Source organism: Oreochromis niloticus, linkage group LG15 (assembly GCF_001858045.2).
Source record: "Oreochromis niloticus isolate F11D_XX linkage group LG15, O_niloticus_UMD_NMBU, whole genome shotgun sequence".
NCBI lineage: Eukaryota > Metazoa > Chordata > Actinopteri > Cichliformes > Cichlidae > Oreochromis > Oreochromis niloticus.
The window spans coordinates 37,388,216-37,409,575 of NC_031980.2; the positions used below are offsets into that span (position 1 = coordinate 37,388,216).

Consider the following 21,360-nt stretch of genomic DNA (forward strand, 5'->3'; position numbering starts at 1 on the left):
GCCCCGCCACACACATTAACCAGGTAAAATACATATTTAGGCAGAATTTTGCAAATATCTATTTTTTTTTTTTTTTTTTTTTTTAGCAGCATAGAGCTTTTTTTCCAATTACTTTTTAAAAGTCAGGTCAAGGCTCCAACAGCCCAAAGGCGATATAAGGGTGGCGGCTCACAACAGTTTTTGTTTGCTACATGGATCATTTTAGTTCAGCTGGGTGTCTTTCCTTTTGTTATATTTCTTTACGAGTTCAAAATGTGTTAATTACATAATTAAAATGTAATTTTCTCTGTAGCACTTCATGGATTTCATAAGCATCACACTTTAGTTCCTCTGTAGATTCTTTTAAAAAGCAGTTAAAAACTTTTCTGTTCAAACAAGCCTTTTGTTGATCTATGTATTTTATATTCTTTACATTATTTACATTTGATCTTTTACATTGTGTATAATGTCTATTGATTGTAGTGTTTATTTTAATATTTGTGTACAGCGCTTTGTGACTGCCTGTCTGTGAAAAGCGCTTAATAAATAAACTTTACTCACTTACTTTAGTTGTTCACACAAAGCATAAAGGTAAAAAAAACAATATATACAGTGTTATCTTCATTTTAGATTTCAAAAAGTATTTGCGGCTCCCAGTGTTGTCTTTTGCGTGGAAACCGGGTCCAAATGGCTCTTTGGGTGTTAAAGATTGCTGACCCCTGTCCTAACGGAAATGTTTAAACATGATGTTAAACATAACAGTTGTTTTTTCTCTTGGGGTGTTTTATTTATATCATTGTAAATCATCATTACCTCCTGAAGTTGAATCCGGGAAACCCCAAACCATTTAAAAACCTCAGGAAGTCCACAAATGCACAACAAAAGAGAAAAAAAATGAAACACTCTTTTATTTAATTATACATATGTTTATCTCACAATTCCAAAAAATAATCAACATGTAATTACGGAAACTGCAACTCTTCAATTTCGAGTTTAAGTTTCTACGCACTTCATATAAAGGCAAGAGTGGTGCCTAAATTATTTAGAGGAAATGAGATCTGCAGAGACAATGCAGAGAACAAGGTTTTCTGTCCCAGTTACACCCCACCACCGGCAGGGTGGGGGTAGGGGTCCGAGACCTGGTGTTGCTGTGTACGAAGTTCAGGTCAAGTCTGTAAGAAAAGAGGGGGTAAAGGGGGACGCCCAGACATGTTTGTTAGACCTCAATTAAAGTTTTTATTTTACTTTTTAATTTCAAATTTTCGATAAATATTAGAATAATGGTGTACTGGGTGGCCTGGTCTAAAATTTTGCTTCCGTCGACCACATCTAATTGCACATGATTATTAACAGGTGTATAATAGTGTCAGAACCTCCCATTCAAAATTCAAATTCAAAAAACATTTTCTGTTTCGGACTTTTGAATTGTGTATCAAGCATTCGCACACGTGACTTGCAAATACATTTTTAAAACCATTCAAAACTGTCTACCTTCAAACCCATGAAACCGCCTGCTGTGTTCAGGTGGGCCAGCCCACCACACCTGAGTATAAATGAAGGACCTGATCCACTGGGCTCAGTTTCCTCTTAAAGACATACACTCTGCTCCTGCTTTAGATTTCTGCACTTTTGCTACATCCAGGATGACCGAACAGTGGATGTAAGACTTCACGGGTTTTTTTTCACAGTTTGTGTTTCAGTTCAGTGCAACATTCTGCGTTGTGTGTAAAAGGATTTGATTTCTTTAATCACTATATTTCGTTACGCTAAATTGATTTTGTAAGTCTCAATTTTCCATATTAAAACTTACAATGTATCTCTGCAGTGGTGCGTAATTACGCACCACTGCAGAGATACATTGTAAGTTTGCTCAAATTTCATCCCAGTTCTGGTTTTTATAGCAGTTTCTAATGTTGAGTCATGGGGTGTATTCTCATTGTTTGGGGTTATTTGTTGACTTTGGGGCTGTTTTGTCTTAGTTTGTGCGCATTTCTAACCGTCTGCGTATTTGTAGGATGAAGATGGTGGGTCAGGCTTTGGAGGAGCTGCTCGTGGAAGCTTATCACCAGAACTGCCTTAGCATCGGTGTAATTGAGTCCTACAAATACATGAAAGCGTAAGTATTTTAATTTTTAAGTTTAAATGCAGTTCAAATGCAGTAGTTGATCTAATAGTGGAACAACGTGGCAATGGTGACATTACTGTCGTCCTGTGTCCCGCAGAAACCCGCACAGAGTCGTCCTGTGCGTCCTTGCCAGCGAAAAAGAAACAGAGGGTGACATTATGTTACAGATGAATCTAATCCAGCTAAAGGATATGTGCTACAAGAAGAACGTCAGCATCATGTGTTCGACAGACATGAGACGGCTGGCAGAGCTGGTGAACGTGGATGACATCAGCGGCAACGAGGCCTCGCGGGACCTGCACTGCATTCTGGTCACTGTAAGCTTAATTTCCATTTGTGCTGCAGCGCAGTTAACAAATGGCTCATGTTTACCAGTTATCTCTATTAAAATCGTTATAATTAGTACACTTGGCTTCATGACAGGCTACTTCGAATAAGAAGCAAAGTGATGTGTTTTCCGGGAGTTTCACCGTCCTTCCTCGCTGTGTTTCGCAGGTCCCTCCAGTGAAGCCGCTTCCACGCCAGGCCCTGCAGATCCTCAGCAGCTTCTGCGAAGAAAGCCGCCGGAGGGACTCGTCGGTGCATTGCCTTTGTTCTTATCGCTACCCAAGCCGCAGTTGTTGTTGTTGTTGTCGTTGCTGTAAATAAAAGTGAAGGATTAAATTCTTCAGCGTGTTCGTTGTTTCTGAATCCACGTTCTAAAGTTGTAAAGAGAAAAAAAATGCTTGGGGGAAAGATGAAATCCTCAGTTTCAGACTTTAAATTTACTATTTTAAAAATGAGAGATTTACTGCCTCTCAAAGTGAAAACAGCACAAAGTCATATCCCTGCCAATGAAACGGATGCACCAAAGCCTCCTGGGGCTGTCTTAATCAAAAATAACAGAAAAAAAAATTCAAATAAAACTAAAGCCCAATAATGTTTATCATCTCTGCAGTTTATTTCATTGTCAGTGCTGACAAAAAAAAACATTAAACCAAACTAGACTTCGGGCTATTCTCTGCTTGCAAATGTAACTAAGATAAATGTAAAAAGAAACAATCTTTAGTTTTAGTTTTCATGTGATCTCGGAATTTTTATTGTCTCTTAGATGTTTCTAACCTTTGTCTAACTATCACACATTTTCTCTGCCGGCAGAAACAGAACCCTTTAGTAAACTTCACAGCGTCACCTTATCAGCGCCACTGATTAAGTCTTTAATCAATCAGGGTGTTTTCCGCACGAGACCTCATTAGGGGCTTCATCAAGTTTAATGTTCTCATTCATTAAACACAACAGCCATGATACAACTGAAAAATTTCCTGGAGATATTTTCAGAAAAACCCAAATCACTCAAAAACTGACACAAACTAACATAAAATGCTCCCACATCTTGTGGATTCCTTCACTTGATCTTATAATTTTATCTGATATTAACGTATTAATGTAATAAACATTGAATATGAAGGAAAAACGTACAAGTGAAGGAAACTGCAGACATTTGAAATCCTAAACCTTATCTAAATGCATTTAGACACAGTCCAGTGATTGAGTACAGAGCCCAGATATTTATGGGGGACTTATGCCTGCAGGGACAGTGAACACATGATGTCCTTAATGTTTGAGTAAATCAGCCTAAAAAAAAAATCAATGCACTTTCAACCAGCTATCTGCTACAGCTCACAGCTTCCTGCATTGTTTGCGAGCCCTTCACATGTCCACCGGAGCCTCTTTAATGTCTAACACTTTTCGAATTCAGCAAACAGAAGAGCAGAACCCGTTTAAACCCACTGACTGTGCACATTTCCAAAAGATCCAATCCAGGTCTACGTGATTTGATCAAAGAGGGAGACGGAGCTTCCAGTCATGTTTGTCGAACATGCGTGATGTGAAGCATGCATGACGCTGCATACATACATTTGAAATATAGATATCAGAAACTTATTTTGAATATTTTTTGCGTGCTTCTTCTTTCACATTGCAGTGACTTCATCCATAAAAAAACAATGCTAATATACAGGCTTATCTTGAGAGGTTATTCCTATGCTAAAATCATCTTCTCCACAGAAAGTTTATTTATTTATTTATTTTTAACGAGAAGAATTCAAGCAAACAAACTTGTGAGCAGAAAGAAGAGGAGGGAGACAGGGGGAGCGAAGGCGAAAGGGGGGGGGGGGGGGGGGCAGCTGGCCAGTAAGAGAGGGAGTGGTAAGGTGTGACCTCCCAGAGCAGGTATAAAAGTTTTGACCTGAAGAGACAGATTCATCATTCCTCAGTGACCACCGACTTGTCTCCGACTCCTATTTCTTCTTCTCTGGGATCCAGCAGCACACGGAAAAAGGTAAGATAGACATGTTTAATGCGTAATTACGCACCGACACAAGTTACATTTTGAATCCGGCTACAGTGCAGTTTGAAACGCTTTTATTCCCTTGTTTAGAGCCTGTATTATACTTAGTTTCCTTCGTGTTTCTGCAGTATGGAGACCATCAGCCAGACGCTGGAACATGTATTGGTCACAGCTCATCATCAGAACTGTCTGACTGTGGGAGTTTATGAGTCTGCAAAATTCCTGAATGAGTAAGTATTAATGTACAGTAATTCATTTGTACTGTCAGAATAATAGTGATTCTGACGCTATATGTGGTTTATTATTCTCCTGTCCTGCCCGCAGAGATCCGGATGGCGCGGTGCTGTGTGTGCTGGCCCTTGATGAGGAGGATGAAGATGACGCTGCGCTGCAGATTCACTTCAAACTGCTGCAGGCTTTCTGCTACGACAATTACCTCGACATCCTGCGAGTGACGGGAATGCGGCAGCTGGCTCAGCTGCTGGAGGACACCAACACCAGCAACAGAAACGAATCCAGGGACCTGCATTGCATCTTGGTCACTGTAAGTCCAAACGCCTCATTCTGCTCCACTGCGTTTGTCAAACTTTGCCAGTGTGGATTATTTTCTAGATAAACTCTGGTTAACATAAATGTCCAACTACGCTTTGTTTTGCAGAACCCTTCTGAGCAGATTCTGCAGTGCCAGGCTCTTCAGCAGCTCGCCAAGTTCTGCGAGGAGAGCCGCCACAGGTACGAGTGGCTCCCCCACCTTGAGCTGCAGGACCGCTGACCTAAACCAGACCGCTGCAGAGCGGTTCGAATTAATGGAAACTTGCCCAAGTAGAGTAACGGGGTTTTGCTTTATCGGGAGTTTACTTTGATCTGGTTCAGGACGGGAAGATTTGGGCCATGAAGAGGTGTGTGAGACAGCGACATGTGACCTGAGTGCACGAGTGGAAAACTGAGGAACTGCTCGTGAAAGTCGACTAGAAGCCCGCAGAGGCTCCAGGTGTTTTGGTACCTTGTTCATCCAGACCCGTGTCAGATTTAATAGAGCAGCTGAGGACGATTTAGTTTTAAAACGGAATTATTTTGTTAAGCAGTGCATGCAAAATAAAATTCACTTTGTCAACTGAAAGAATGTACTTCAACATTGCTCCTACATGATGTAATGTGGTCAGCTAACACAATTTCACTCGTTCCCCTCTTTTTATTTGTATTTTTTACTAATAAATCTAAAGTGTTTCATTCACACAATATTGTATAAAAATCATGTTGATGTTGATTAAACATCATTTTTGTAATTTACTGTATGATGTCTAAATCTGATATCTGATGTTGAAATGAAGGCATCATGTTCCGAACGGAAAATAAATACATTGCTGAACAACACAGTTTCTTTCTGAACGAAAATTAACAGATATCCAATCCGATCGTCTTGATGCATTCTCAATCATCCAGGAAAGTAAATCTCCAAAAGTTGAATCTGTTCATCTGGACGTAGCGTTTTGTGGGAGAAACGTTTCGTCACTCATCCAAGTGACTTCTTCAGTCTCAGCTGACTGCAGGTTTCCCCAAACCTTATAAACACTACATTTGCATAATGACTGAAACCAGCCCACTGAAGGAACAATGGGCTGTGAGGTCAGTTCCTTAATCATAATTATGCAAATTCCCATGACCATTGATCAACAATCACTGACCAAAACCCACTGATCAAAGAACACTGATCAATGGCCATGAGTACCATTCACAGAGAGTTGGGGAATGGCTGCAATCACAGCATTGTAAGATGGCGAAAGATGTACCCTTAGGCCCCCTCCTCGATTCAGAGATGGTCTTTCCCTTTTCACGTAAATGGCCTCCTTGACTCCGCGCTCAAACCAGCGTTCCTCCCTGTTCAGGATGTGTACATCCTCATCGTTGAAAGAGTGTCCACTGGCCTGTAGGTGTAAATAGACTGCAGAGTCCTGGCCTGATGAGGTGGCTCTTCTGTGTTGTGCCATCCGCTTCGCTAGAGGTTGTTTGGTTTCCCCGATGTATAAATCCTGGCAATCCTCCTGGCACTTAACAGCGTACACTATGTTACTCTGTTTGTGTCGGGGGACCCGATCCTTGGGGTGGACCAGTTTTTGGCGCAGCGTATTTTGGGGTTTAAAAGCCACAGAGACCCGGTGTTTAGAAAAAATGCGTCTCAACTGCTCCGATACTCCTGACACATATGGGATCACTACAGGTTTTCGCCTGGGCAGCGGTTGTCCTTCTCTCCTGGATCAGCTGGAGCTTTCTTTAGGTGCCTTCCCAGCTTTGACAAAAGTCCAGCTGGGATAACCACATTTACTCAAGGCCTTCTTGATGTGCTGTTCTTCTGCCTCCCTGGCCGCTGTGTCAGTGGGGATGGTGTTCGCTCTGTGTTGTAGCGTCCTGATGACACCCAGTTTGTGCTCCAGTGGATGATGAGAGTCAAACCTTAGATACTGATCCGTATGTGTAGGTTTACGGTACACGTCAGCTTTTAGATGTCCCCCATTACTGATGGAAATCTCACAGTCTAAGAAGGCTAACCTGCCACTTTTCATATTCTCCCTGGTGAATTTGATGTGTCGGTCCACCGAGTTAATGTGATCCGTGAAATGTGGAACGTCCTGAGATTTGATTTTCACCCAGGTGTCATCCACATATCTGAACCAATGGCTTGGTGGTGTTCCAGGGTAGGATAGCAACGCCCTCTTTTCCACTTCTTCCATGTACAAATTGGCCACGATGGGTGAAACTGGGGAGCCCATGGCACACCCATGTTTCTGCCTGTAGAACTGACCCTTGTATGTGAAGTAGGTGGAATGAAGACACAGTTCCAAAAGCAAACACACTTGGTCGATGCTGAGAGTGGTCCTGCTGCTGAGGTTGGTGTCATCCTGTAATCTCTTACGGACTACCTCCAACGCTTCCGTGACTGGGATGCAAGTGAAGAGAGACCTGACCTGCAGTCAGCTGAGACTGAAGAAGTCACTTGGATGAGTGACGAAACGTTTCTCCCACAAAACGCTACGTCCAGATGAACAGATTCAACTTTTGGAGATATCCAATCCGATGTTAGCTGTCGGTGTTCTTTCACTTTGAATATTGGTATAAACTGATGTGGATCACTTTATGCCTTTTATTCACTGTAACATTTAACTTTTGGGTGAGGGCACAAAGACTGACAGAGGAAGACAGAGAGGAGGATGAAGATCGCAAAGTGAGAGCAAAAATAAACGGGCACGAGTGGACCTGTAGTCAAATTCACCAAAAATGATAAAGCTGTAGCTTCTGTTTTATCAACGTTCACTGATGATGATTTAAGGATAAGTAAGCAGTGTGTTGTACTGTTATCAATTATAAATCCCCAACCTACTCTTCTAATTACTATAAGATTACATATTTGTTATTTTCCATGAATACAATCCTAGTTCGGTGAGGATGGAGCGAGGCCACTCATTGATGCCACGGACTGCAAATCTATTCTCCACTCATAAAATTGGTGTATATGATGCTCTGTGCTCACACTGCATTATAAAGGGAGGTTTTTGTATTAGTTCAAAAACTTTAATATAAAACAATTCTGTTACCAGTTTGCTTCGTGTACAGGTTTATGGAGTGGCAGAGTGATTTCCCAGCGTCTGTAGTGCTTGATGATTGGTGGACTGCCTCATATATGTTAACTGAAATAATGTTGTGTATTTTTCTCATCTGCTTAGCCACAAACAGCTGTTTAACTTCTTTAATGACTGATCCTTTGCCTCAGGTTTGATGATTATACGACTCAAGACTGAATTATTCTTAGACACAATATGTGATCCAACTAATTAGGTTGCTTTTGAATAGACTCCGATGCTCCTTTCTGGCCTTACAAACAATGACAATGACATTCGGGGTATCACCAAAAAAAAGGGGGGGGGGGGGCAAACTCTGGGGTGAGCAGAGCAGCACAACTAACGTGTTAAGAAAGTTTAGCTATCACCAGTTGCTGGAGACAGTGAGCCAACGTCAAATGTGACACTATTAAAATAACTCAGTGTAACCGGGTCATAAATTACATATTGTTATAATTACACAAAATGCGTTATGAACCCCAAACTGCTCCTGGTATACATGACCTTTAGGACCTTCAAGCCTGTAGTTATCTTTGTTATCATTTAGAGCCGCTCCTCATCCTTTTCTTCTTCTTTGGTGCAACACTATAACTTTGGGGTACCCGGTTGGCCTCTCCCTTTTCTTCAGTTCCCCTGTGAGAGAGGTCGGTGTCATTCCTTTTCCAGCACTAATTATATCTGTCTATCTTTATCCACCCTGAAGTTTCTGATTGTGTTTTAGTTCATTATTATCATAATTACGCCTGTCTTTACTAGATGCTGTGAATATGTGGTAGGTGTGGGCCGCATATTAATGGAGCTGTTAATGCTAGCATGAACAGATAAGTCTCGCTAAATAGGAAGTTGTAGTGGGTTGAGCTAACCCGTGGATGCGTGATTTTGCAAAGACTTTGCAAAGACACGTGAGGAAGTTGCTTGCTCTAAAAAGATGTGTCGCCCAACGTGGGGCTCGAACCCACGACCCTGAGATTAAGAGTCTCATGCTCTACCGACTGAGCTAGCCGGGCGGTGCACAAGCCGCTAAGACTACGTATTATGAACGTCACAAGACGTCACGTCATCTGTTAAATTAAGAAGACATTTCTAAACTACTTGGGAAAACAGCAGTGTGCCACTTTTCTAAGTGAGGACTCGGCTTGTGTGTGCAGTATGAATTATCTGTGTCTACCGGAGTCAAGACCGCAAGACCATGACTTACCAAGATGGGTTTGTAAAAAGAAAACTTCCATAGTTTTCTGCGGCTGGTGCTGTGTCACTAAATATGCGAAAAATAAGCGGAAATAGAGGTCAGGTCAGTAACTGGCTCTAAGAATCGGTGTAAAATGGGATCGGAACATCCTGTCAATGCGTAATTAAGAGTCATTGCAGTCTCTCTGCATCTCTTTTATTTTACACACACGAAGAGAATGTGCGTCTATCTGATTGGTCAAAAACTGTTGAGAAGGGACCGTGGTTTAGATTTAGCCCCGGTGAGAGCGATTGTTTCTTTACCTGGTTCACTCCCGCATTCCTGCACAAAGCCTTCCACTAACTCTGAACACACACGAGTCTCAAATCATGTGAATCTATAACTTTTCTACTTATTTATCCTGATGTTCAGTAGTGCAATTACCTATTAAAGTGAACTGAAATTCATTACTGCCCCCATACCATTTGCCAGCACATGTCTTGTAAACAAACTTTTCTAGTCCTCACAGCGACAAAGGCAAAAACGAGGAAATACGCGTGGAGTCTTCTTCTGATGATTAGCTGCTGCAAAGGTAGCAAACATCAGACGTAGGTGGACCACCTGTGAACTTGGGGCAGAAAAAGCAGTTTAAAACAAAAAACAACAACAAATAATCAAACGTGATCTCCAAATGCACAATGTGGGTTTGTTTGCAGCACCTCGAATACCATAATTAGGTTTACAAAGCTAATCGCGTCAGTTCAGAGGATCTAGAATTGAAGAGTGACGAGATGCTCAATTTAAAGGAAAAAAATGTGAAAAGGCTCTGACAGTTTTGTACCAGCAGCCTACCGGAACTTGATCCTGATGTAGACATATGAGTGAACAAAGGTGGTTCTTTTTCTTTTTCCTTTTCTTTTTTTGGAATTTATCAGATTTGTGGGGTTATAGTTAACGATGTTTCTGTAAAAAAATGAATCTCTTCAGGTTTTATTGCAAGTGTCTTTCTTAACATTCTTTTCTGTGATTTTAAACTATTTGTGTATGTGTGGACCTTTTGTGAGTTCCCAGGTTTGCCAACAAACAATATATTTTTTGTTGGCTGTAACGTATAGGATACGTTACTCACAGCTGCACACACTCATTTAGTTTCTAAGCATTTTACAACAAGCTGAATGACAAAGATCAGAGATGAGCTCCCAATATGTCCTCGCGCAGCATGGGGGAAATGATAAGGAAAACAATGAAAGTAATTATAGCAAACTCATCACTTCAGTGTATTATGCACTTAATAATAATAATAATAAAAAACCGATTTATGTAGAAGTTCATGACGTTGAAAAACAAACAAGCAAAAAACAAACGCAAAATGTGTTCTTACTATTTTTTCCAGCTGGAAGACACTTCTTTATTAAAAGATTTATTTCCGGTCCCACATTTATTTTGAAATGCGGGACCGGAAGCTGTTTAGTCAACACAGGTGTTGCCGCGTTTTTTTTAAGGTTTGTGAAATGGTTGTATCTGTAACTATTTACAGCCATGACTGAACTGACCGAAAACGGAGTTTGCGATACTGTGCGTTTGGTACGTGTTTATATTATGTGTATTAGCTATTTTAATTAACAAAACAGCCAGACGGCGACTAATAACAGTACAACAAACCTCAAAGGCAGCTAGCTAGCTACACACCAAACGAGTGCAACGACTGCAAGCGATTTTATAATGTGCTGAGTTTAGCCTGTTTGCTGGAGTAGCTAACAGTTTTCTGTCCTCAGGAGGAGTCCGTGATGGCGGCTCTGAAAGACCAAAATTCTCTGGCAGAAGTTTTCAGTGACGTCCTGGAAATATCCCAAGTGGGTTTGAAAGTTAAATATCTACATTATTCCACAAGTGACCTTCATTCCACATTGTGGGTCACATACAGCCCACTTCAATCTTAAGCGGGCCAGACCAGTGAAACTCCCCTTATGTCACCGTACAGAAGTTACAATTCCACATTTATTCCCAAAGATATCCTAATATAGCAAAATAAGTTTTTTTTTTTGTTTTGTTTTGTTTTTAACACAAAATTGCACCAAACTGCAAAGATCATCCATTAAATTATATTCAAAGTTAAGGGTATGCAATGCATGATAGATAATAAATATGATATATTTTTTTAACTGTAAATTTCCGAGTTACCTCTGCAGTTTCTGACAGTTTAACTGAAGGATTTGTTCTTCAACTTGGTTATGTTTTTACAGTATATTTTATTGAGGGGAAAAAAAGAGATATGTGGGCAGAGCTGGAGGTGGCAGAGATGAAGACTCAACTCAGGTTGAGCAGTTTTGAGTCAAAGTTAGAGAAGATTGGCTGATATGGTTTGGAAATGTGCAGAGCCGGGATCATGGATATTATGGACAAAGGATGTTGAATATGGAGCTACCAGGAAGGAGGAAAATAGCAAAACCTCAGAGAGAATTGACTGACGTAGTGAAGGAGGACACACACAGGGGAATATTGGGGATAGAGTGAGATGGAGGCAGATAGTCTGCTGTGGTGACCCCTAAAGGGAGCGTCCAAATTAAAAAGAAGACATCTGTTCAGCGTAACGGGCATATCTGTTTCTAAGGATTTTACTTTCCAAAACAAATGACACAAAGGAAAACAGAATCTGAGTATGTGATAACTCAGCAGGGCCAAAGTTAAAGCTTTATAGCTTTAAACAAATAGGCATTTCCACCATAACCAGTGGATGACTGCTTTATGAAGTCGACTAGAATGTGGTAAAATGGTCTTTTCCCAACTTTTATAATACTGTGGCCTCCATGTCATAGTAAAAATTGTACAAATTTCGGATAAGGTGTGTGTGTGTGTTTGTGTACGTACACAGGATGTGACTTTGACAGGGCTTGAAGCCTCAGAGGAGGCAGACAGCAGAGAGGAGCCAGAACATGGAGATGGACAGAATGACGGACAGACGGCCTGTCCATCTTCAGGTGACTCTACCGACCCTGAGTCAAAGGTAATGACCTCACAGACAGGTGAGGCTAATCTGCAGAAGCAGTTTTTAAGTGTAGCCCAGAGGTTCATAGCAGATACATGTGACTTTGCTGCACTCTGCAGACAGAGATCAAGAACTGCAGCTGCAAGGAAGTTGAGAGAACAATAAGTTTGTCACTTAAATTACTGTCTCAGAATTTGTTCTGTCTTTATATAACTTGATGCAGGATCAACTAACAAACTACTCCCTGAATAATTAAAATTAAAAATTAAGTAAACACACCTATTGCAATTTTGGTGATTTCAATAAATAATATGTTGTGCAAAAAAAAAACCCCTGTTATGTCTCACAGTGGGTCGTGGGAGCTCAGTGTCGAGCAGTGTGGTCTGTAGATGGGAAGGAGTATCCAGCAACTGTGGTGTCTGTGGATGGCAACAACTGCAGAGTTCATTTCACTGGCTATGGCAATGAGGAGGACATGGAGCTGAGTGCGCTTAAGAGTCCTAATGCTACACCACAGATGGAGAACTCGCATGCTCAGGTTAATGCACCTTAACATATTATGGCAATATTTAATGGGTTAAAGTGTAAGTCAGTGGTTGGCTTTCATGCTTTAGTGTTTACTCCTCAGCTGTAAAAAGCTGATGAGGTGTTGTCATCACCGTGCTCAGTGACCTTGATCTAAGTTTTCTGAAAGTCTTGTTGAGGGGTAGCACTGGCAGTTCCCAGTATTTTTAAAATTGGGGTTTAAAAATTCTTTTGATACCTCATTATGAGTTATTGTCAAGAACAACTAAAGGCACATGATAACAGCTGAGGAAGCTCTGCTTGGCTGTGGTATGTAGTCAAAAGATTTATGGGAAAAAAGCCAGGAAATTTCTTAATTCAGTTTTTTTAAGCAACACATTCAGAGTGAAGAATGATTCATCATAGTTTGTATGTTAACTTTCCTTAAATACATCATCACACATTGTGAATATCTGTTGTTGTTATTGTGATGATGATGATGATGATAATAGTAATAATAATAAATATTATAAATATTTAAATTATTAAACAGTAAGTGGTTCCTCACTATTGACTATTCCTTCCGTTGTCCTATGGTCACAATGACCCATTTAGGAACCCATTTAACCCCAGTGTAATGGGTGGGAAATCAGACTCTCTGTACACCCAACCCAATGAGGAATCAAACAGAGGGTTCAGCATCAACCTCACGTTGTTGGCTTGGCGAACCAACAGTGCATCTAATTCAAGCACCCCCTCCTCACAGTCCTCAATACATTTGTAATTTATTAGTTCTCTGCAAACACCAGCTTTACAGGTAACCTGTGGATTCTCCAGTTTCAGCTAGCCAACAATGAAGAGCCACTTCCTGCTTAAGAGTGAAAGTGGACAGGTTTTCCTTCTGTTTTTTCCCGAAACATAAAATGTATTGCTGCAGACAGGGCCAACACAAGAGTGACCCTAAACTGCTTTTTAGTTTTAGTTTCCTTGTTTTCCATTGACTCACTGGTTCTGTCACTAGGTAGCTAACATAAACTACCGACTATAGACAATCAGCCAACCTAGTGATGCCATTTAGACAGGATGGCGGTATACATGCTTTAAGTACCATAACCTAAAACACTTATTTTTTCAAATTTAGCTTCATGAACAGCCATAAATCTGCAAGTTTTTTAGAGCAGTGCTCCATGGTGTAAATGTAGCTTAATAAACATAGTTTTTCTTTTCCACTTGATTGAATACAGAAAATCAGTTGGAATCACAATATACATCACAGTACATCATTTTTTAATGTACTGAAAATTTTAATTTGTATTCAGTAACTGGTTATATGTGTTTCAGGACTGGAAGCCTGGTTCTCAATGTCGGGCGGTGTATTCAGAAGATGGTTTGTTTTATCCTGCTGTGGTTCTGTGGGTAAAAGGTCAGCGCTGCCGCGTTCGCTTTGATGACTACAACAATGAGGAGGAACAAGATGTTAACTCCCTGCTGAGTCCTCATGAGCTCTATGGACCCAGCAGAGCCGCCACAATCAAGGTAGAGGCCCACATCAGGCTCTGAGTGATGGGGAAATGTCTATAAAGAGTCTAAGCCTAAGAACCTTTCCTGATGTCTGTGAAGGTTCTCAGTCATCCAGGTCATTGTAGTCTAAGGAGCTTGGAAAGAAAAGCGTCTGGACTTCTTTAAGTTGGTTGAAGATGTTTCACCTCTCATCCGAGAAGCTTCTTCAGTTCTAAGGTCAAATGGTGGAGAGTCCCAGATTTATACCCTGTGGGAGTTTCCCCCCCAAAGAGGGACAAAGGACCCCCTGGTGATCCTCCACCTAATCACATGAGCCAAGGTGTGAAAGCGGGTGTAGGTCACAATCAGCCAGGGTTTTGGGTGAGCTCATTGTGAAACCTGGCCCCACCTTGTCATGTGATTTCCTGAGGTCAGCTGGCCCAGGATGTGAGTGGGCGTTAAGGCGTCTGGGAAGGGATCTCATAACTGGATTATAGATGGCAGACAGTTGGTGTCGTAAACCACCGCCTCTGTTCAAAGATGGTCGCTCACAGTGGACATAGATGGCTTCTTTCACTCCTCTTTCAAACCATCTGTCCTCTCTGTCCAAAATGTGAACATTGGCTCTTTCGAGGATGCCAATGTTCACATTTTGGACAGAGATGGTTTGAAATCATTGGTTAATATGAAGTGGAGGGGCAGTCTTTCTGTTTTAACTATTCAAAATGATTGTTTTGGGGTTGTTTTGTTTGTTCTGCTCTCTTTTGTGTTTTTAATTGCATTGATCAGTGTCTTTATGCCCCATAAAGAAAGAAAGGTGTTGTGTTGTTTTCCTGTAGGCCAGCAACTGGAAGTCCAATTTAACAAGCAGGCGAAGAAGGGGGGAGAACCAAGGAGAACGAGGAGCAGAGAGGAGGCCTGCATGGAAAGATGATCAGAACTACTCCAGAGTGAGTCTCCCATTTAAATAGAGTGATTCATGGGTGAGTGATCAAAATATTAAAGCATTCTAGAGGTTTATAAAAGCCTAAAAGGTTGATTCTGTTCATCTGGATGTTTTCAGTAGGAGAAACGATTCTTCACTCATCCAGGTGACTTCTTCAGTCTCAGCTGACTGCAGGTTTCCCCAACTTTATAAACAGTACATTTGCATAATGACTGAAACTCGCACCACTGAAAGAACAATGGGCTGTGAGGTCAGTTCCTTTATCATTAATATGCAAATTCTCATGACCACTGATCAATGGCCATGAGCACCATTCACAGAGAGTTGGGGAATGGCTGCAATCACAGCATTGTAAGATGGTGACAGATGTACCCTTAGGCCCCCTCCTCGATTCAGAGATGGTCTTTCCCGTTTCACTTAAATGGCCTCCTTGACTCGGCGCTCAAACCAGCGTTCCTCCCTGTCCAGGATGTGTACATCCTCATCATTGAAAGAGTGTCCACTGGCATGTAGGTGTAAATAGACTGCAGAGTCCTGGCCTGATGAGGTAGCTCTGCTGTGTTGTGCCATCCGCTTCGCCAGAGGTTGTTTGGTTTCCCTGATGTATAAATCCCGGCAATCCTCCTGGCACTTAACAGCGTACACTATGTTACTCTGTTTGTGTCGGGGGACCCGATCCTTGGGGTGGACCAGTTTTTGGCACAGCATGAGACTCTGTGTTTAGAAAAAATGCATCTCAACTGTTGTGATACTCCTGACACGTATGGGATCACTGCGGGTTTTCACTTAAGCTGGGCAGACACTGTGTGATTTTTTTCAGTCGCGTTATTCAGCTTCTGCTCAAACTGCACGATTGACTCGCAGGGGTTATAAGTTCGTAGGTCACGATGCAGGGTCTCACACTATACGGCCCGATGCTCTGATGTGACCTGAGTGCTCACACTGTGCGTCCATAAAATGAAGGTTATAACGGAAATTCTGTCGCTCGCTCTCCCTCTCTGTCTCTCACTCACACAGACTCACACCACCACCATCAACTTTGCTAAATTGCTAATGAAAAACATTGATCAGGCAGCTGTGATTGAGCAGCAGTGACCATCCAACTATTTTCACGGTTGTTGTGGTCGTGATAATTTTGTGAGGCCACATTGAAAAGGCTCAGATGAGCTTTCCAAAGTTCTACAAGTTGGGCATTCATTGCTTGTGTCCACATCACGCGCTGCACTGCCGTGCTGCTCCGTCTTTTCACTTTCATTTCTGTGTTTGCGCGTGTGCAGTGTGAGAGGCTGCGCTGACACACCCTCACGAAGGGGCGACAGGATTTCAAACAGGTTTGATTTTCTTACGACCAAACAATTGATGATCAGGAGCTGGTCGTGAGGTGTTAATCACTTCTCGTTACCCCACGTATACTACACGATGCACTCAACTTTTGGGATTTACTTGCCTGGATGATTGAGCATGCATCAAGACACTAGCACTACTGATGGTATCCATAAACTGCAGACTAAGCAACCAAGAACCAGAAACGAAGAACATAACTAGTTTCTACTTCTAACTTAAAAAGTCATATAACCAAAAATTTAAATCCCGGTTGGATTACTGATCGCACTGTTCACTTTAATGTCAGTTCAGAAAAGTTTAATGGATACACTGTGTTTTCACTCAGTATAGCCTAATTTATTTATAATTTGTCTCATAGCTAGTATCTCCTTTCAGAAAAGATTCCTCTGATATTTTGTGTGTTTTTTGTCATATGTGTTTTTGCAGGATAAGGAGAGATCTGGTGATCAGGGCAAAGTGGAGAAAGAAGCTGACGAGAAGAAAGAAAGCCAGCAGACAGTAGGAGCAGAAAAAACAACCAGTCACAGCTTCCCTCCTTTTCCTCCTCCTCCTCCTCATTTGGGCTCAGAGGTAAACCTCCTACATTTATTCAACTTATGAGATTTCATTTGTAATGTAAGTGGTCATTCCCAGGGTATTTTACTCTCTTGTTGCATATGTGTCGTTCGTCATGTCCATCTCCTTTGGCCCATTCTTGAAAAAGAAAAAGAAATACCAAATAAGTCCATATGTTTTTAAATGCTCTGATTTTTCACTAATGTCTCAGTCTTTGTTTTATAAACCTGTCTGTAGGAACCAACTAGCATAACACTCAACAGCACCATCTAGTGACTAAAAAAGGAAGTGATTTTAATTTAGTACTAAAGTTAAATTTGTATTAGCAATTTAAATGATAATATAGCAATATTTTGTCTCTGTTTGTTAACACAACATGGATACACAAAATATTGCAATACTATGCTGTATCCACTTTTTTTCTGCCATTTCTAATCAATGACAATGTTCAGGTTGTCTTTTTCAGTGACACATGGAAATCAAATTACTCTGTTGACATCTCTTTACTTTGGATCAAGTTAATGTTTATTAATGTTGTTTTTAATGTAATAATAATGTTTCCTTTGCCAGGCTGTCTTCCAGTGTCTCATGGTGTTTGTCTCCCTCTTCAGGATCGCTTGTCCTTCCTGACTCCACCCCCTTTTCCTCCTCCTCCCATGTGGATGTTTGGTGGGAAAGAGTCTGATGGCTCTCCTGGCACTGATTCCACATCCAGCATGTTGATGTTGTGGTACTTGTGTGGCTTCCACACTGGCAGCTTCATGGTCAGTAGCAGGTTATTAGATAGTATAAAAAGCTCTTTAGAAATGAATATGAACTGATAAATCCCAAAATGTGTGATTGCCATTTAAAAAAACAAAACAAAAAAAGTTGACAATTGTGACCAAAAAAATTAAATCTTCATCCACCTCTGTTCTTTTCTCTCTCTGTTGTCTTTATATACGAGGTCTGTATCTCTGAAGTACGCAGCGCTTGAGAGGTCACATGTTTTATCCAAACCATGTGACCAGTTGGTTTGTTGGCACAGTTGTAATGAACTGCCAGTTAAGGGTATCACTAGATATAGTGTTAGGGGAGGTTATAATAAACCTTAAAAAGTTGACCTCTAGTAATATTTTGCATATTAATCTCACAACTGCAACTCATTGTGCTGAAATGATATAAAATCTGTTCCCTAAGAACAGCCAAACATCAAAATGTTGTATCTTACTTGACGTCACCTACTGGTTTCTATTTTTTTTTTTTTTTTGAAGTGACAATATTAAGACAAGTGGGTGGAGTGCCTAGTTAGCACCTTCATCCATAAACTGTTTGGCATTAAGTGAGTAACAGACAGTATAATGGTACATTCAGTGAAACACTGGTGCAGTTAATCTTGAAACGTCTTGATGCATGCTCAATCATCCAGGTAAGTAAATCTCCAAAAGTTGATTCTGTTCATCTGGTCGTAGCGTTTTGTGGGAGAAACGTTCCCTCACTCATCCAGGTGACTTCTTCAGTCTCAGCTGACTGCAGGTTTCCCCAACCTTATAAACAGTACATTTGCATAATGACTGAAGGAACAATGGGCTGGGTTAATCTTGAAAGCTGTGTTAGTTGTCAGATAATTGCATCAGAAATGCTACAAAGTCACCAGCAGCACAAACATGACCTGAGGTGAAGCCCAGTAGATGCTAGCTAGTAGAAAGCATCATTTTTAAATGAATTATTGATTGTAGAGATGTAGTAAAAAAACAGTAAATGATACTGATTGCATTGAAATGTAACTCTGAGTAGTGAACACTGTGTAAGAGCTGGGGGTGAGACGAGGCTTTTTTAGAAACACTCAGGACTTTGCTTGTGTCATTAAATTAATGTTTTGTATCACAGTTATAAATATAAGAATGTGACACTTGCTTTTGCACTTATGTGCTGTTAATTTGTTTCAGGCTCAGCAGATGTTCAAGCCGACCACCAGAGACTGAGGTGAGAATCCACACTGAACATGTGTGCAGACTCAGACATGCAGGAATAGAATTTTGTGATTCACACAAAAGGCATCACAGGAAAACATGTCAGTGCATATATAAAAAGTTTTTTAAGGTATATTTATGCTGTGGAGTGTATACATAGCTTCATAGTGTAGTGGTTTACACTTTTCTAACTTGAAAGATCTCCAGTTCGAGACCAGCGGGAGAGACAAAGTCATGCGATTTCAACAGCATGTCTCAGTTTTTCCACATGATAAATGTGTAAAATGACACAAAAAGCCCTGGTAGCTCATAGCCCAGACTGTCCTCTATTTATAAAACATAGTTTTTGCTAATTCCTTACACCACTGCCACAAAATCATTTCATTTTGTTTTATTATATATTTTTTTATAACCAAAACTTCTGTCCAGTCTTTAAGTGATGACCTGATGAATCCTGCTTCCGGGCCCAAACTACTCTGAGTTTATTAAGGCTGTTGTGTTTTTAACTTGTTTTAATGTTTTGTATCTTGTTCTGTTTAATCTCAATAAGCCCCTAAAACAGTCAGTGATCCCTGTCGGCCTCTCTGGGTTTTTATTACCACTGTTCATTTTAAAGCTCAGCATTTAAACCCTTACATGTAACTACAGCACAGCCCATGCAGCAGTATATTAATGACTAACCTGGTATTGTGGATGGATTATCTCAGTTGTTCTCCTGACTGAAGTTTGGTCCGTTTACAGCATCCTGCCATGCGATTGCATTTGTCCCTAACCATCGGGAACCCTCACGTTAACTTTTATCGAGTGGAAAAAGTTAGCGTTCATCCTCCAGCTTCACTGTGTTTATGCTATGCTAACATAGCTGTGTCGCTAGCGATCACGTAGCACATCATTATATAGCAGCTAGCCCAACTTCAGTAACCCTACAAACGTCACTGCTGTTTAGTTTTCTGTCTTCATTTATGTTGGAAGTGATAGCAGAGCTGTACGTTTGAATGTTTCAGAAATCTCTCAGTCAGAACATGCTATATCATGTTTAGGTGGAAGCTAGTGAGCTAACTTCCTGCTAACTTCTAACTCTGTTAAATTTAATAAATCCTGTTTATTATTATTTATTAAATTCTGGATGTTAAACTTAATTGTTACACCTGGTAAAGCAGCAACGCTGATTATTTTATTAAAGATGGAAGAATTTAGACAGTTTTTAACTCTCAGTGATGTCACAGTGATTGTGTGACTTTGGGACCTGAAGCAGAGTTTGAGCCTAGGAACGGCTAATAACGTCAGACTTAAAGACCGGATAGAGGTTATTTTTCAGTCATTTAATTGTTCATCTGTAACTTAATTCCTCTGTTTAGCCTAAATGGCCATGGAGGAGGTCTTTATAAATAGGAAAAGATTTAAAAGTCCCAACATTTATGTCCTCCTTTGCGTTTTCCAGCCTTCTAGTGGGCCAGATTGGATTGTTTGCTAGGCTGATTCTGGCTAGCTGCAGGGCTCGTTTGACCCCTGCTTCATCGGAATGAACAAACTAATTTGTGACCTGAGTAAACATTTTCCTAATTACTTTGTTGGCTCAGATGACAGTTGCAAGTTATAGACCAGAGGCCTGTATTATAAGCATAATTTTGGCTTATTGGGGTTAACCCTGGGTTTTCTGTACTGTGAAAGCGGTTCACTTCTTACTGGGGTAAATCATCTTGGAAACTTATGCTATAGGCCTAAGGAGCAGGTTAGGTTCCAGATTACAGGTAAACAGATATGAAGTCACGGCCTGCTGACCAATCGATTATCCAGAAAATGGTGTCACTGTTCCTGGAAGATCTCTCGGACAGCAGGGTTTCTCTTCAGTTGTGTTTCTACAGACTTACTTGATTAAAAGGAAAAAGACAAAGTTTGAATCAGTGCAGAATCTGAGCAGCACGTTTGATCTTAAATGCTTGCATTTATTAATTTTGTTTCTTTGCTGTAGAGCCGAGAGAATCAAGGAACAAGATGCAGTTGGGATCTTCATCTTTCATTCACAGCTCACGTTCATTTGTATTTTGATTATTATTTGTATTTCTACAAGTATTTTATTTGTTCTTAGTTGAATGTTGTCATGGAAACGGTGCATGTAGTGGAATTTTTGTTGTTGTTTACTTTTTTGAAGACAATATGAAGTGTTTGTTTCAAAGTTGAAGTTGTTGACAAATTAAATCCGATTATTTGGAGAAAAGAGTATTTTGTTATTAAAAAGAAAGATGGATTACCTGTGAGCCTACCTCTGAGCGTCATCTTCTTCTGTGTCTTAAAAAAACAGATCAACTTCCTGTAGTGGGCTCTGATCCTGCACATGGTTTTATTTTTGCCGGTTGA

General features: G+C 40.7%; 3 protein-coding genes and 1 non-coding gene across 5 annotated transcripts; 3 read left to right on the top strand and 1 right to left on the bottom strand.

Annotated features, from left to right (window-relative positions):
* Nucleotides 1–1,493: 1,493 nt before the first annotated feature.
* On the top strand, nucleotides 1,494–2,752 carry LOC100695767 (growth arrest and DNA damage-inducible protein GADD45 gamma). Its single transcript, XM_013275929.2, has 4 exons — nucleotides 1,494–1,639; nucleotides 1,994–2,095; nucleotides 2,202–2,421; nucleotides 2,600–2,752. Exons 1-4 carry the CDS (start codon nucleotides 1,533–1,535, stop codon nucleotides 2,750–2,752), a joined length of 582 nt encoding a protein of 193 aa, XP_013131383.2. The 5' UTR covers nucleotides 1,494–1,532.
* Nucleotides 2,753–4,275: 1,523 nt separating this feature from the next.
* LOC100703831 (growth arrest and DNA damage-inducible protein GADD45 beta-like) lies at nucleotides 4,276–5,205 on the top strand. The gene is made up of 4 exons (XM_003452552.2): nucleotides 4,276–4,424; nucleotides 4,562–4,663; nucleotides 4,758–4,977; nucleotides 5,092–5,205. Exons 2-4 carry the CDS (start codon nucleotides 4,563–4,565, stop codon nucleotides 5,203–5,205), a joined length of 435 nt encoding a protein of 144 aa, XP_003452600.1. The 5' UTR covers nucleotides 4,276–4,424; nucleotide 4,562.
* Nucleotides 5,206–8,981: 3,776 nt separating this feature from the next.
* On the bottom strand, nucleotides 8,982–9,054 carry trnak-cuu (transfer RNA lysine (anticodon CUU)). Its single transcript has one exon. It is a non-coding gene; the product is annotated as a tRNA-Lys (tRNA).
* Nucleotides 9,055–10,659: 1,605 nt separating this feature from the next.
* On the top strand, nucleotides 10,660–21,265 carry LOC102080291 (survival motor neuron protein). 2 transcript variants are annotated; one of them, XM_005457305.1, is made up of 10 exons: nucleotides 10,660–10,717; nucleotides 10,991–11,068; nucleotides 12,088–12,219; nucleotides 12,551–12,739; nucleotides 14,047–14,241; nucleotides 15,045–15,155; nucleotides 16,922–17,065; nucleotides 17,662–17,814; nucleotides 18,979–19,015; nucleotides 20,975–21,265. In XM_005457305.1, the coding sequence occupies exons 1-9, from the start codon at nucleotides 10,664–10,666 to the stop codon at nucleotides 19,012–19,014; spliced, it is 1,092 nt and encodes a 363-aa protein (XP_005457362.1). In that variant the 5' UTR covers nucleotides 10,660–10,663; the 3' UTR covers nucleotide 19,015; nucleotides 20,975–21,265. The 2 variants fall into 2 exon arrangements, with proteins under 2 accessions (XP_005457362.1, XP_005457363.1); XM_005457306.4 differs by having other exon boundaries at nucleotides 10,666–10,799.
* Nucleotides 21,266–21,360: the final 95 nt, after the last annotated feature.